The 16,955-nt window shown below is 33.3% G+C and overlaps 1 protein-coding gene across 1 annotated transcript in view; it reads left to right on the forward strand.

Moving 5' to 3' along the window:
- LRP1B (LDL receptor related protein 1B) overlaps positions 1-16,955 on the forward strand; it is a 339,912-nt gene that overhangs the window by 196,074 nt on the left and 126,883 nt on the right. The window contains exons 41-46 of the mRNA XM_062578228.1: positions 2,787-2,979; positions 3,450-3,575; positions 9,270-9,398; positions 12,306-12,425; positions 13,392-13,505; positions 13,705-13,854. Coding sequence (XP_062434212.1) covers positions 2,787-2,979; positions 3,450-3,575; positions 9,270-9,398; positions 12,306-12,425; positions 13,392-13,505; positions 13,705-13,854 — 832 coding nt within the window. The remainder of the gene's footprint in view (positions 1-2,786; positions 2,980-3,449; positions 3,576-9,269; positions 9,399-12,305; positions 12,426-13,391; positions 13,506-13,704; positions 13,855-16,955) is intronic.

Consider the following 16,955-nt stretch of genomic DNA (forward strand, 5'->3'; position numbering starts at 1 on the left):
CCATCCCAGATGGGATCTGTCTCTGTCCAGTGGTAGCTGTAGATACTGCTGAGAAAATCAGCATCAGTTTGACTGAATATGAGATTTAGAAACATAGATAACAGAAAAACTTAGAATAGACCTGATGTACATCAAGTTTGGTTAACATTGAATCCTCTTAAACATGATTTGACTGACCAAAGGTCAAATGACTTTTAGAGAAGAAAAGTCTTTCATTATCAGTTAATTCTAATCATCCAAGATTGCTATGAAGATAAAGAAATTTGTCAGTCCTTTTCAGATGCCTTCTATTAACTAGAATGATGAAAGAATTGTAAGGCTGGCCTAAAGCTGGTGGAAATACAAACTCTTTTCTGGTAGATGGTAGAAATGAGACCAAGGTCCTAGCATAAAACTGTGACATAGTAGAGGAGACCTTGAAATTTTAAAATTCTACGATCATCATTGAATAGCGCTCGTGGATATTGAGTTTTGTGACCCTTTATTTAGATCTCAAATCTTTCAAAGGTGAATAAGGGTGATCAGTTCTGTAATGCATGTACATTCTTTTGTTACAGTTTAAGAAAAATGCTGATAATGTGATGATGTAACCTAGAACACTAACCAGAGTAGGGCTTTCTTTGCCATCGTTGGTGGAAAAAAAATCCATTAAACTAAGACAGTTTTCACACCATTGTGAAGGGCAAATACAGGACTGGAAAATCAGTATGGCCAGATTTGCTACTGATCTTTCAGAAAGATATGTGATTGATGGTATCAAATGGTGTAGCCAGTTCTATAAAGACATAATAGAGATTACGCTTCTTTTCTGAAATGTGTTTGGATGTGAATAGCGTATGCTTTTAAGAGCGTATTATGAAATATGTCTTACAGTGAACATGCAGAAATGCAGAAGAGTAAGAGGACTGTCATGTATTAATTTTGATTATCAGGAAGCTACTTTCCAAATGAAAGTATTATTTCCAAGTTCAGGAAGGAGTCCTAATGATCATCCCTGGCAAAATGTTTACATTTCTCTCCTTAAGAGTAGGATTTTTACATGCATAAATACATGTGGCCCAGGTCAGTATGCTGTGTTACATTGTGGAGTTACTGTAGTGTAACATGGTATTTTATAACAAAGGGACATTGCATTGTCCAAACTGTATTTTATCATAAACTTCTTTATTAAGTTAAAAGCTGCATCTTGGGTTTCAAATTTCTTTTTGCTATTAAAACATTTCTATTTTATCTTTTAATACTTTTAATTGTGAATGAAGGTTGGTTACAAAAAAAAAGTTATCTTTGTGAAGAATTCATAGGAAAAATCTTTGTATTTGCTGGTCACTTCTTACAAATAGTTGAATACATAGTTTAAAATACTAATATATGGATTTGGATTAAAATATTAATCTATGGATTAGATTGTGATATAATTATCTGATTAATATAAATAATTTTGACACTATATCTATATGAGATCTATACCTATATGCCCAGGAATGCTCATGTGTACTGGAATAGTAACCTTTCAAAATGCCTTTGGGTCTGAACTTGGCCCGCTGTAATTAGCACTCTTTCCATGCAGTTCTTGGGTGTAGTTTGGCATGGAGTCAGTTCAAGGCCATTCACAAAGGTGTCACAAAGCTGCTCTGATTTGGAGGCTCTGACCATTTAGCATAGAGGGAGGCCTAGATAGAGAGAGAAATTGAACATTGATGATTATAAAAGCAAAAAATGCTATCTCTGAGCTTTTAAAAGAAAGATACCCCTTTTCTGGTTTTATCCCAATTTACCTGTGTTAAGCAGCAGCTTTGTACATAGATGCATTTTTTCATGACAGCCTTGGTCAGAAGAGCTGTTCCCAGTTCATATGTACATCTAAATTACTAATTGTCTCAGAGAAACATGGAAGAATGCAATGCAATGAATATACAATCAAAATATTATTTATTTTCATTACCTTTCAAAAATTATAGTGCAGAAATTATGACCCTTTTCCAATAATTTCACTGTTCAGCCAAAATTTTAGACTAGAGGCCTAATTAAAAAATACATTATGTTCTTCTGATCAGGAACTATATACGTTAATTTTTAAATATATAGAAAAAATAAACATACTTTAGAAAAGCTGTAACTTAGTCTGAGATTAAATTCACTGTTTTTCTACAATTTTCACTTGTTCAGTGTCATTCAAAACTGCTATATATTGAAATGCAATTCATATTTTCTTTCTAGGTTTTAAACTCTGATATCTAACAGTAATATAATGGGTTAGATTTTTTTGTTATCATTCTGTAATCCTAAAGCACTTAACAAATGCATATTGTCTTGGGTTGAGACTTTTAATATAATAGTGGTGAACACTCCAGTTTTGAAACGTGCTTCTCGTGATGATTCATAAAGAGTTCGAAGTTTTAGATTTTTCAGCCAGGCTATGGTATTTCTTTTTCCCCATTTTGTTTGGGCTATTAAGCAGTTGATATGCTGAGGTGATATTTTTACACTCACATTTATGTAAATTGTGTTTTTTAACTTACAATATAAATGTTTAGAGCAATACATGGGCACTTGCATTTAAGTTCAGAAATTTTGAAGTGTAAATAAGTAAATTAACCTTCATAGCATTCTTTTGAATTATTTTAAGTAAGTGATGTTGTCTTTTTTTCCAGTTGCTTTAAGTACAGGAGAATAAGTGTTTTGTCTAAAACTATGAAATGAAGTGAGTCTATGTTTGCACTTCTACGATTTCTTATTCAGAAACAACACTCCTCTTCATATTTCCCTTCTGTACTTATGTATTGTAGGTAATTGTCAAATCTGGACCAGGCACCTTTCTCAGCCTGGCTGTATATGATGATTACATCTTTTGGTCAGATTGGGTGAGAAGAGCTATTCTGCGTTCCAGTAAATATACAGGAGGAGATACAAAAGTCCTTCGTTCTGATATCCCACATCAGCCAATGGGCATTATTGCAGTTGCCAATGATACTAACAGTTGTAAGTTATGAATGAAGATACACTGTTTTGCAAATTCCATTCATTTCAAGAATTTTGCTTAATTTCAACAAAGTTAAAATTTACTGTGTTTCATAACCATTCTTTTTTTATATATAGAGAGAAACTGTCAGCAAAAGATGAGGTATAGCCTCTTCCCAAGTAATTAAATATTATTGAATGACCATTTTCTGTAATGAGCATTCTGCTCATTAATGGTAGTTAAATTATTTCTTTTTGAGTATTTATAATTTTTGCATGGGGTGTGTTTTTTTTAATGACTATGATAGCAGTACCTCCATTTGTTTGTTTGTAATATACCAGCGTCTGAGGTATGTGGACATTTTTATCTGTCTTACAAAACTGAAATTAGTTGCCCATAAATCTGAGATATGGTGATCTTTGATCTCTCACAGAAATTGATCATTGAAATCTAATATAACAGAGTCCATCTTTTACTGTTAATTTTTCAGGTGAATTATCTCCTTGTGCACAAATGAACGGAGGTTGTCATGATTTATGTCTTCTGACTCCTGATGGACGAGTGAACTGTTCATGTAGAGGGGACAGAATACTGATAGATGATAACAGATGTGTGAGTAAGTAATACTGTCTGACACAATGCATTTCTATGATATGATGCTGTTGGGTATCACATCTGAAGACAGTTGGCCCTGAACTACTAGTTTGATTCCTTCCATATGCAGTAATAAGTGATGCTGATGATTCAGAACATGTCAGACTTCTCGTTTTGTGTATTGTAGGGCCTTTTGTAGATTAAAAAGTATTAATATTTATACTATTCTTAAATTGCAGTTTGGGTAGCTGTATTCTACTTCTGTTTCCAATATGTAATATTGTTTATAGTTGATAACAAATGCTTTCACTTCTTGTCCTAAGACATATAAAATATTTTCAACTTATTAGCTGCCATATTTAATCATACTGAATTAGTGTTTTAGTAATTAATTTAAGCTGGGAAAGTCCCTGGACACCATTTTTGTTGGAGAATGTTCTGTTTACAGTGTTTCAAGTTCTGTTTCTCCTATGTCTTTTTCTTCTTTCTCTGATCCAGTATGACTTAAAATATGATAAAGAAAATATGAAATAGCCATTTTTTCCCAATTCAGAAATGGCTCAGAATATATGGTAATCCATAGTAGTTTCTTTAGATCATATTGTCCCTATGCAGAATTGATGTCTATGAACACGGAATTATCTGTAATTTCGAAGGATGTGTCATGTACACACACTGTACTGATGCAGCTTTTCTAATAATTTGTAGAAAATCAGTTATTACATAGCTATCACATTACTAATGCTCTGCCTTACCTGAAGTGAATTAACTGGGAAGCTTGGGATATTTCTCCAGGGGATGAGCCACGTTAATAACATGGAACATGACTTTAAGCTTCTCCACTCAGGAAATGTAGGTGACTCGATCCAAAAAGGAAAGAAAGGTGGGGGAAAACATGCTGTTCCTTATGTCTGTGTTAATGTCGTTGCATAGCTCCTTTGTCAGAGTTCGAGGCTCCTTCCCAAGTTCTGCTGGTTTCTTAGGGGTTAGGTTTAGCTAAGTTGGTTAGAGTGTGGTGCTAATAATGCCAAGGTCGCGGGTTCGATCTCTGTATGAGGCCACTCGTTTGGGGGTTGGACTAGATGATCTCCAGAGATCCCTTCCAACCTTACCAGTTCTATGATTTATGTGTGTCAGGTGCAATCTCTCACAGTTACGTGAAGTTTTCCACTTTCACATCTGTCTATCCAAGCAATACTATTCAGCTACTTCACTTTCAGGCTATGCCCCACCTGGTTACTTCAGTCAAAGTACTTAACCTTAACAGTATCAAAGTACTTAACCTTAACAGTATACAGACGTTATAGTATTCAAGAAAAAAACATATTTAAACTGTCTATATGAATGTCCTGAAACTGAAGGTTTACTGTGAGTTTCTAGGAGCTTGGGCAGTCTACCTGCTTCGAACTATTCTGTGTTGCTCTGTTTCTCTTGAACAGCCTAATTAACAGTTTCTCTTCTATTAGTAGGGAGTCACTTTTAAAATGCTACTCTGTGTATATATGCAGAACTGTGTTGTTCTGGGATATGAAGAGATTTATCCTTTGCTGACATTTCTGTACTGTGTATTACAGCTTATTTTGGTCATACCACTGAAAGTTTTGCATGCTAGAGTGAAATTTGGTTTTGCTGGTACATCTGAGTCCATAATATTTTCGTATCAGTAAAACTCTATTGTAGACAGGAAATAATACTGTTTAAAGATCAATTGAAGACAGTGTGATCCTGATAAAAAGGAAAATCCTGTTCTTCCTCCCACCATCTTGTTTGAATCAGCAGTAGACTTGTGTAACTGAATGTCAATTTATCTCATTGACTTGAATAGAAATCAGGATTTTTTTTTTGTTTGTTTTAGACCTAGTTTTAGTTGGATCAGGGAGCTTACGTCATTCAGCCTGACACTGCAGGATCACTAGAGCCAGCTCTTTACTAGTGAGAGCACAAGACTGAGGAGGGAAAGAGTATAATTACACCTTTAAGGGAAGTCATGATTTTAAGATTTTAAGTTGACTTAAAGCAACCTTAGAAGTGCACTGTAATGCTCCTTTATATTTCAGGCTCATAGTCTTGGCAGCTCAGCTATACGCCTTTGTCAGGAGCCTATAATTAGCTTCATCACAGCTAATTACTTGGTTATTACATCTTATGTTTTTAGTCCTAAAAAGAAATTCTGCCCTGTTTGTTTTGCATCCATAATTTTGCCTCTTGTTTAATTTCCTAGAATCTTGCTATTAAATGAAACCATAATTATTCAGATAATCGGTATAAATATGTTACAGCTATCAGTTTGTCCCATACATATATATAAATTCATATGACTCTGTTCTGTGCCTTCACAAACTTCATAGTTCTCCTTCCATCTTCACCTTTGGCTCACGCATACATTTTAGTAATAATGCTTTAAAGTAATAATATAGGTTTTTACATAATGCTTTATAAAGTCATTGAAACTGCACAGAAAGACTTCAATTTGTCATTACACCTATGGAAGTATGAAGATTAAAACTCTTATCCTGTAATACATGTACAGCTTTTATTGAAGAACTGCTTTGGTTAGCTGTATAATTGAGATAGTGTATTGTACAGACGATTTTCAGTAATAAAGATTTTAATTAAAACTGTAATACTGTTGCAGAGTAGCAGATTTTTAGTTTTTGTAATAAAATCCAATGATCAGTTGAGGTTGTATGGAGAGGTAAATGATTTGCTAATGGTTCAAAGATGTTAACTAAGACTTTACTACTTTACAAAAAAATGTTTTCCTTTCTAGAAGGAAACTGTTCTGCCTCCTGCAGCTTGAATCTTAGCACCAGTAGCTGGACTTACAGAATCACCATACCTTGTCCTCTCACATTCTGGGCTTGTGGGATTTGTTTGGGACTTTGATCATTCAGGAGACCTCTTGAAACTGGAAAATTTCGTACAAGTTTCATAGCCTACCTATCTATTCTTGGGCTCCTGGGTCAGGCCCATCACTTGCACAACTAGCGTTCTCCCATCCCTTCACCCATGAGATAAAGCTTATGATAAAGCTCATGAATTGCTAGGGACATGGCATTAATTGCTTGCACCTTCTCTGAATCTATCAAGGAAGTTTTCCTTCATCACTAGACAGGCAAAAACCTGCTTTTTTTTTTTTTTTTTTTTAACTTCCTCACGGCAGGTCAGAAACCTCTTTGTTTGGTAAAGATGATAGGATCAAATTGTGTCAGGTTAAAAGTTTCTCAATGCCTAGTTAAGATATGTGCATCATAAACATTTTGATTTCCCCAAATAAGTTAGATTTGGAGAAAATATAGAGAGGGATTGAAATTCCTAAGGAGCAGTAAGAAGACAAATATTTCTCTGATCCTCATTTCACTTTCATGTAAAATGTAATAAAAGTACTGAACTGTTTGCTAGTGACTGAAAAATGTGCTGATGGCACCCCAAAGACATAAGAAGAAAAAAATAAAATAAAAAGGTGTGAGAGGTGGAATAGTAATTACTATTAATGATAGTAAGATACTACTATCATAGTAGTGGTTACGATGTAGCTACTACTACGATACTCATTGACTGTGCCAAATGAGTTGCTAAAGCTGAATCATAATTAAACCACTTATATCTGTTTTTTTTTCTGCCTAGTCAAGGCAGTGATCAACAGTGAAAGTGAAAGAGGTTAAACAGATAAATTTTATAGGTTCAATAATTTAATTTAGAACATTACGTTACATTAAAACTCTTTATTGGCATATCGTTTGTGTGTGCCATTTCATGCAAGATTTTTAAATCACAGGAAAAACAAACAGCATTTTAGCTTTAATGATGATAGGTTCAGACTCTCAAACACTGTATTGCTATTATATAACCAATGTTAAATCCTCTTCTAGACTATGATGTAAAAGGTAAATCGTTTTGTAAATCATTTTGTAGAAGATTTCCAGGAAATGGTGACAAGAATAATGGTGAAAATATGTTTATAGGAAGACAGACTTTAAACATTGGGTTTGACTATCAGAGGAAGGACAGAAACAAGAGGACACTTCATAATTTAGCTGAAAAACAGAAATTTCTTTTTCTTCGTAACACAGTTGAAGGAGATGCTCAATAAATTGATAGCAATTGCAAACTAGTAAGGACTTGCCCAGAGAGGTTGTGGAGTTTCCTTCTCTGGAGATATTCAAGCCACCTGGATGCAACCCTGTCTAAAGTACTCTAGGTGACCCTGCTTGAGCAGGGAGGTTGGACTAGATGATCTCCAGAGGTTCCTTCCAACCATACCCATTCTGTGATTCTGTGACTTACCTGTCCTTTCAAAGTGCAATTAGCCTATTGCATTTTTGCCAATCAAGATTTTTGAGACAAAGATTCAGTAAAACTGAGTGAGGGACTGGGTGATTAAATGGATAATAAGACTACACAGACTACGTGTTTCTGATCAAATAAGCAGTTTTGAAAGGCATTAAGATGCCCTTTTTTGGAAGTTTGGGTTCTGCAGAAGTTTGTAGTTAGGCTTTAATTGAGCATAGATCATACTGTAAATTGATTTTGATCTTTTTTTGCCAGCTTTCTCTGAAGATTACTGTCTACTGAACTAAAAATCTAATCAAGAATGACTTTTCCTAAGACCCTACTCACGATGCTTAAAAATGAAATCAGGAAAAAGAGGAAAAAAAACAAATTCTGGGATAATGATTAGTATGATTTATGGTTAATGGACTCTGTATTGTCTTTAGGATCAGCTCTTATCTTACCCAGAATCCATATTTTCAGAACTTTTGTGTTTTTCTTCATATTGAATCTAGTTTAAAAATGGTTTAAAACTCTATTTGCTTAAATTCTGCGTATTGTGGACATCTATTCTTCCTGAATTCATGCTGCAGTAATGATAATGGAAATGAAAAGACAAATATAATTACCGGGTTTCATTTCCCCATTCTTCCTCTTGAGATGTGCTATATATTTCTCCTTTCTTTTAAGTTTGTTATGACATTTAGAACTATACATATAAAGCAATATGCTATAATAAAGCTCACACGAAATCATTCTGTGTAAATACTGTGATACCTTCTTAATTGCGAACTAAACTAATAAAAATCAATATGCAAAAGAAAGCAGAAGTAAATAGATTAAGTACATCTTTTTCTCATAAATAGGTAGACCACTTGATAAAGAGGGAACACACCAAATTCCAATTAGTTAATTGTCAATTAATTTCTGAGAATAAAAATAAAGTACAAACAACAGGTTTCTTCGTTGAGTGTTAGATCATAGCTTCAGCACTGAATGTAGTACATTGATCACAGTGAAAATTCTTGTGTACACACTGGGCAGATGCAGAGTACCACAAAACAAAGTTTGAATTAACTGCTGGGTAATGATAAAGAGTTTGCTTCTTTTTCTTGGATGTGCTATATTGAAGAGAACAATTATTAGAACATCTATTAAGAATTGATTACATACAACCTGGGGCTTATGTAGAAGCATGTGGGTGGGGAACAATTAAGTGAAAATAACTAGTTACAGAATGATTAAAAATCTCATCAGAATCACTGCCTTTAACTTGCTTTTCTAAACGTTCACACACATTCATTGATATTTGGGTACGTACATATTTTTTTATAGAATCCATCTTATCTTGGTTTGGAATTCATCCTAACATGGCAATTTTTTTCTCATTTTCTCTGAGTGTAAAAACTATTAAAAATTATGTGTTAATATGTTTTATTTTTAGCTAAAAATTCTACTTGCAATATTTTTTCTGAGTTTGAATGTGGAAATGGTGAATGCATTGATTATCAGCTGACTTGTGATGGCATTGCTCATTGTAAGGACAAGTCTGATGAGAAACTTTTCTACTGTGGTAAGTAGTTCCAATAATTCATCTTCATGTTCTATATTTGTTTATATGATTTGGTGCTTATATTCATTTCTCTGTGACTACTTAGGCATATCAACTGCTCACCAGATGCACAACAGAAAGAAATGCACACTCGCACATTAAAAATTCTGACGTTATATGGCTAGAATTGTTTACACTGAAGGCACTTCCTTGCAAATCTCATAAATATTAACTGGGTTATATTTAATTACAGGCATCCCAAATGCCTGTAATATGTAACATGCCTTTCTCTAAAACATAAATAAGCTAGTTGTTTATTAAAAGATGAGAAATTGGCTATTTTCAGCTTTAACATAGGAATATAGATTTATTCTTTCCATATTTAGTAAGATTTTCTCTAATTGTGGATAGAAAGCACCAAAAAAGAAGTATTATAAAACACAAGAATAACTGTGTTACTGAAATCTTTCCACACAATTTTCTGTTGAAGTTTAGAATATTATTCTTTCCGTCAGTCTATATCTTGCAAAATGTTAGACCTTGGACTGTCTACATTTTACTTTCATATTTATCTCAAGTGTTTTTATCCTGCCCTTACTTTTTGCTCTAAAAAACAACTAATGAATGGCTATCACTTCCATTTTTTTCTTTTTGTGTTCATCTGAAGTCTAAGTTCGCCTGTTTCAGTGTCCAAAGCATGGTTGATCAACTACTTTTCCTAAATCACTGAGTCATTTTACTGAATCTTTGTATCCTGCATGTTAAGTGAAATCTCCTTGATGCCTAGGTACTTGTAACTCCTATCTATGTCTTTACTTTGTTCAGCATATCACATCCTTGATATCACTTCTGGTTCCTCTGTAAGCAATTCCACGTGTTTTCAAAATTGCCCATTATGTTTATACCTGCCTTCTCTGTAGTTTTATGAAAATATCTGCTGTAACTCCCAGAGTTCACTGTTCACCTCCAGCATTTCACTAACCAAGATTGACATTGGATATGGATATGGAATAGTTTAAAATAAACAAAAAAAAACCCTCCCCAATAACAACAACGAAAAAAAAACCTGAACATATGCACACACAAAACCCTGCAGCCATCCAAGTATATTTTGCAATTGATACTACTGTCATTTTTCTTCTTCTTCAATTAGTGTCCCATTAGCTTTCAACTTCTGGGTTCTAATTGCCTTGATGGGCTCATATAAAAGTAGTAACATTCTAGCAGATCACTGTCATTCAGATAACAAAGGAAGTTGTTTTCTTTGAATATGAAGAGAAAAAAAAAGGCCAAACAAAGGAACAAGAATCTGGAATACACAGATTTCCCCTGGTTACACTGCTGGTAACCAGGGGAAAAACCCACCTTGAATTACAAGTGACAGCTTCAGATTACCGAGCAGTCAATGACTTATATCCATGAATTCTTTCTGAGTTTTCCTTTCTAAGTGTGTTGTTGCTATGTTTTATTTATTTATATTTATTTATTTATATTGCTAAATCATGCAGGGAAATGATTTTTTTTAAAAAAAAAGAAAGGCTAAAACAGGCAGATTCCTAGAGAGAGAAAATCAAACTGGACAAAATACTAAGGAGAACAAAGTGGGAACAATAGAGAATAGAAATAAGTTTGTTTTTTTTCTTTTCTTCTTTTTTTTTTCTTTTTTTTACTAAATATCTTTGGCTCTACTATTAATTCTACTCGCTGATTTAGTTGGCAATTTATAGGCGGAAGATTAAAATTTTTATATAGTTTCTTGTATTTTGTTAGGAAAGGAGAGTAGGTTGAAGGAATACAGAGAAAATCATCTGGGAACAAATTAGAAGGAAAGTTGTAGCTTGGGAGTGATCTCAAAATACTGTTGCTTGTAATTCCAGAGAAGTTATCTATGAGTCTGAGGTTTACTGAGCTATTAAAACTATTTTATGCTTTCTTCTACAGTAGTGAAAAAACACAAATGAAAGATCTAGGGATTTGTGTTTGGATGGATTTGCCATCTAATTTTATTGAGGGTATTATATTAATTTCCAGTATGACTGTGTACATTTTGCCTGATTTAAATCAACCATACTGAACACTCAGCTACACAATGGAAAAAATAGCAGGAAGAGGTGTGATTCTGTCATACACTAGGTCACAGACAATTTGCTGCTGTCTGAATCTAGTAAAATACTATCTTCTGCAGGATGCTGGACATTGCCAAGACCTTCTCCTTACTACTAATCCAACAACTATTACTTCTGTATTTATTTATTGTTGTGGCATGACTTGTACAATGTACAAGTACTTTAGTAAATACTTTATGAATATTCAAACATATGCAAAATTAATACATTCTTCAATAGTGTATATTCTACCTACTTTAGCAGAATACTTGTAATGCTCATATTCAGAAATTGAGGCATATGTATCCTATAGACAGATGTCTTCTAGATCTGGCAGATCTGCTGCAAATAATTTTTATTATTTTACTTTCATGTAATTGATGAAGTATATGTATCTGAATTTGGGGGGCAAATTTGATTATTTTCCAATTCTATGTGATGAGAACTGTTTATGCTGTATACAAACATTAAGACATACATGACAAAAATGCTCCAAAACAAATGCATTTAAAAATCTATTTTTCAACATCCCAAAATAGTAATAAATGGGAAATTAGGCTTTTTCATTTTTTCTCCATCATTCTTTTGTTCTTTCTCATCATGCTTTATTTTATGATTTTTTATCAACTTGTCAGTCCATGTTCTTTTGCTGGGCAATATCAATTGATCAATTGATCATTATCAATTTCATAACTTTTTCTGTGATTTAAAATGCATTTTCATTTAAAAGATTTTCCTGGAGTGTTTATTTTTGAATGCAAGGCTGTTTTTATTATATATCAAATGTCCAAATGCAATTATGTACTTATACTTAATTTTCCAGAAAATAGAGGCTGTCGGAAGGGTTTCAAACCGTGTTTTAATCGCCGTTGTGTTTCAAGTAGCAAAGTATGTGATGGTGCAAATGACTGTGGCGACAACTCTGATGAATTTAACTGTAAAGGTAAATGACAGTTGCTTCCAAGGTGGTTTTAGAGTATTACTCTACAAGTACTTAGTATATACATTTATATAGACATAGCTAGAACATGCATGTAATTTTATCAGAGTTATCAGAGTTGAGATTTTCTTGGTTGTGGTTCAGAAACGAGCGTAAGTGTACGCTGGTATAGTTAAGAGATCGTATATTGGGATTGATATTAAGCTGGATTTTGATTTACAGCTATAGTCCTCTAGAAGGAAGGGCTTCTTGGCAGCATCTTTGCCATAAAAAGGATGACAGTTGTAAGATTTCTTCTCTGCATGTGCTGCACTGTTCCTTTTCTGAAGTAGCCTGTGTTCTGTTTCTTTGCTTCTCAGATGCGCTGCAATGTCTGTGTGCTTTGCAAAACTTACCAAATTGTCTTTTTATATCTTAAAACATGAATATTTGCATCTTTCCTTTAGATGATGAATAAGAAACAGCTAGCAGACAATAAAAATTCTTAATTGCAATTAAGAAAGTTTAGAGAAGAAATAATACCACAATATATAGCCAAAACCTGTGAAGCTATAATAACTGGCATCTGTTTCTTCTGGCAAAAATACATGATTTTTAATCATATGCCAGAATTTGAGTAGAGAAAAAGCATACAAGGAAGAACCCCAGCAAGCTTTTACATGAAAGCGAGCTGAGACATTCACAGATGGTGCTTCTGTCCTCCTCACATGGCGATTATTTCATATAGAGTTGAATTAACAAGAAAGAGACTTTCAGACTCAAGATTCATTTGAAATAAGAAATTTTAAAATCAGAACCTTATGCTTTCAAGTTTATTAGGCCTCATATTCCTACTGAAGTTCTAGCTATGAAATAGACTATGCATTCTGAATCTTAAAAAGTAGAATCTTTAAACATAATACATATAATATGTATCTGAGCCCTCCATTTAGTATATAAATTTTTATCTTCTATAACCATGTATTACAGATTCAACATGTACTTCAACAGAATTCCATTGCGCAGATGGGATTTGCATTGGAAAATCAGCGCAGTGCAACCAGGTCATTGATTGTGCAGATGCTTCAGATGAAAAGAACTGTGGTAAGTTCTCGTTTGTCTGTGTTTCATGTTAACATCTGTTCTTTGATTACTCTATGTTATATATCTGTTAATTTGTAGTCATTACTTGTTGGGTACCAACAGCTGCATGGTCTGTGCAAGCTAAAGCTAAATCTGAAAACGAAACTCAGTCTTTCAATGGGTATTAGATGTGATGCAGTAATTTACTCTCTCTTTCCAGATAACACAAATTGTGCTTATTTCTATAAACTTGGAATAAAATCTACAGGATTTATTAGCTGTAATTCGACTTCGCTTTGTATACTGCCGGAATGGATATGTGATGGATCTAATGACTGTGGAGATTACACAGATGAACTAAAATGCCCAGGTAACCATGAAAAATAAAAAAATATATATTAATTTCTGTTTCTGGAAAAAACATATTTTTGGTTTTTATAATTATGCTGCAAAGTATTTGTTCATTCAATACTTTTTACTTAATATAGAGATACAAATAATGTGGAACACCAGCTTTTTCAGCAATCATATTTTGTTTTTTATCAAATTATGCAAGGTATTACAAATTAATGATGCATTTATCTGAAGAAAACTGTAATGACTAGCTTTCTGTTTCCTCCAGGTTAGGTCTATCATTAATCATTTTTATTATTTAAGTTAAACTTTAGTCATCAAAATGTCAAGTTCATCAAGCTTCAGCATATTCACTCAGTAACTTTTATTAGCTAGTGTTTTAGTGGATGGTATTTCTTCTCTTCTTTGCTTTTTTTACTTTTCCTTTTTATTTTGTTGAGGTACTTGGTGTGGGCTGCCAGGATAGATTTCAGGATTACTGCTTTTGTGATTCTTTTCTGCTCTTGTGCCAGTGTTAAGAGATCATTGTTCACTTAAGTTCCAGTCTGGAGTCGAGCTTGTAGGCTTCCATAAAAAGAAGAGCTATTTTCTGCTGGAGATTGCGCTACTTTTCACATAAGCCTACAAGTCAGTTTTCCCTGTCTCTCTCTGCTTGTCTATGCAAAATAAAGTTCACTCCTTGCAACATCTAGGGAAAAAAATCATAATTCTAATGTCTTGACAAAGCAACCCTCATTAAAATAGGGATGAACAAACAACTACTAAGAAAAAGTAGAAGTTAATTTAATATCTTATACAAAACAAACAAGAAGCGAACTTACCTGACATTTTTGAAGTCTTATTTTTGTTTGTATCTCTCACCTTTTTTGTGAAAAGCACAGTACTAACATGTTATTAGAAAAATACATTTTCAACATACATAGATATCATAGCAGAAAGGAAAGCCACTACATTCATGAGATGTAATTACATAACTTTTATCAGAATCGCCAGAGTAAGCGTGAATGAACTTCAGAAGATAGCAGAAGGTTTTTAATGTTTAAATAGTTTTCTATTTGAATAGAAAATCTGTTTAATATCAGTGTGGAGAAAAATCTCACTTGCAGAAGTGTGGTACGTTTGTGCAAGTTTCTTCTGCAGTCTTGAGAGATTCTTGTAATTTCATAATCATGATTTTAGCATCTACTTTTTAACACTTTATAGGTTCTTTTGGTTACCCTGACTTCTGAAGTGTTGTACAAAATGTGATTCTCAGTCATGGATAAATATTTAGATATATTATGCATAAATCTTTATTTTATAATCTGTTTTGATTTATAGGAAGTTTTAGGGGTTATACAAGCCTTAACTCCCATCCTTTGGACACTTAGTGCCATATTTAATGTTAACTATGAATACTAATAATAATATTAATAACTAATAACAATATTAGATCCGTACCCAAAGAAAGACGGCACTTAGGTTTTGCTGCTTATTCTTACTCAGTATTTCTCCTTTAAGAACATTAAGTATAACTTATAAACATAAAAGATAAAGAAACAAAAACCTGTATTTAGAATGCAAAAATGATCACAGGTTTGTTGAGACATATTTGTAGGATTAGGGCCATCCTATAACATTCTAGTTAAGCTGAAGACTGCACTGTCAAAAGAAGCCCTAGGGACAACAAGCCTATAGCTCCTCTCCTATGCCTTGAGCTCTCATCATTAAAAAATTTATAGAGTTAAAAAATAGTACTATTTTTGGCCCATTTTATTTGTCTTCCAGAACTTCACTCATTCTTTTAATTTCTAGCCTACCTCTGTTCTGGTTTATACTCATTCGTCCTTCCGCTGAGAAGGACTTTGTAGTCTTTCAGTAATTGTATCCTTAATCATCTTTATTCACAATGGCAAATAAGCCAAGGCAGTTTAGCATTTTTCTGTCAAGATGGGACACTTTTCTGTGTCATTGTAATCATCTCAGTCTGCATCTCTTGAACACACTAGACCAGTATGCGGTATACTATATGAAGTCTTCTTTCTTGTGTCACTGAAAAAGATTTTCTCAATAAATTTTAAATTTTCTTTGTTTATTTTCATAGTCTTCCTGTGACCAATATCTCTTTCTTCTCCTTAGGAATAATTGTTGTTAATCATTAAGAACAAAATCATGAGTCTTGGACTGTTAAATACCATCTAATTTTTGCTAGCCTAGTAATCAACATCATCTGATTATTCCTATTGAGTATTTTTCTGTGTGAAAATCCCAATTTTGTGTCATCAAATTTATATTCAATTTATATTATATTCAATTTATATTAGAATTCTTTTATATTTTTGCTGGCATCGTAGATGAAAGTATTACCAAGATCCAGAATGAACCTGGAAGAACTTAAGTACTACTGTCATTCAACCTGACATTAAGAACTTTCATTCTCTCTATAAACCAGATGCCTATTAATTTTCAGTTTTCGTAATAATTTCCTTATTCTCTGGATTATCTCATCATTCTTCATAATTTGCTGCATATAACACAACTCAAAATACCTTAGATTTACTGCATTTTCCTTGTCTATACGTTTTTTCCCCTCCAAAGAAGATTCTGAGGGCAGTTTGATATAACTTCAGTAAACTAGTGTTGCATGTTATTCCATTGTCCATTTCTTTGTATTACTCTATTCTGTCTTTCAAATGTGTGCCAAGAATTTCTATCATTTTATTGTGTGCCTAAGTGCCTGGATCATACGTCTCTCTATTCAAAAGCAGGATTGTTTCAATTCAGCATAGTTTTGATTTCCTTTGCAATGTCGTTCAAAACTGACTGACTTTGGCACATTAAGTTTCTGAGTGTTTTCTGTATTACAAATATAATACAAATATTCCCTTTAACTATCTTGTATTTGTTCAGTGCCATTGTTCTTACAGAAAACGAAGGCAAAATATTTATTTAGGGATGGCTATAGTTAGTCTTTAATTCTACCCAGTCTTCACAGTACCTCCCACTACTTTCCTTATTCTTTTTTTGTATTCATACAGCTGTAGAAGCCATAAACAGCAAAATTTTATCTTTTTCTGAGAGAGCAAGAGAGACCAAGGGGAAGAAAAGAAAAACAGTGCAGATAACCCTTATATATTA

This window comes from Rhea pennata, chromosome 6 (assembly GCF_028389875.1).
Source record: "Rhea pennata isolate bPtePen1 chromosome 6, bPtePen1.pri, whole genome shotgun sequence".
Lineage (NCBI taxonomy): Eukaryota > Metazoa > Chordata > Aves > Rheiformes > Rheidae > Rhea > Rhea pennata.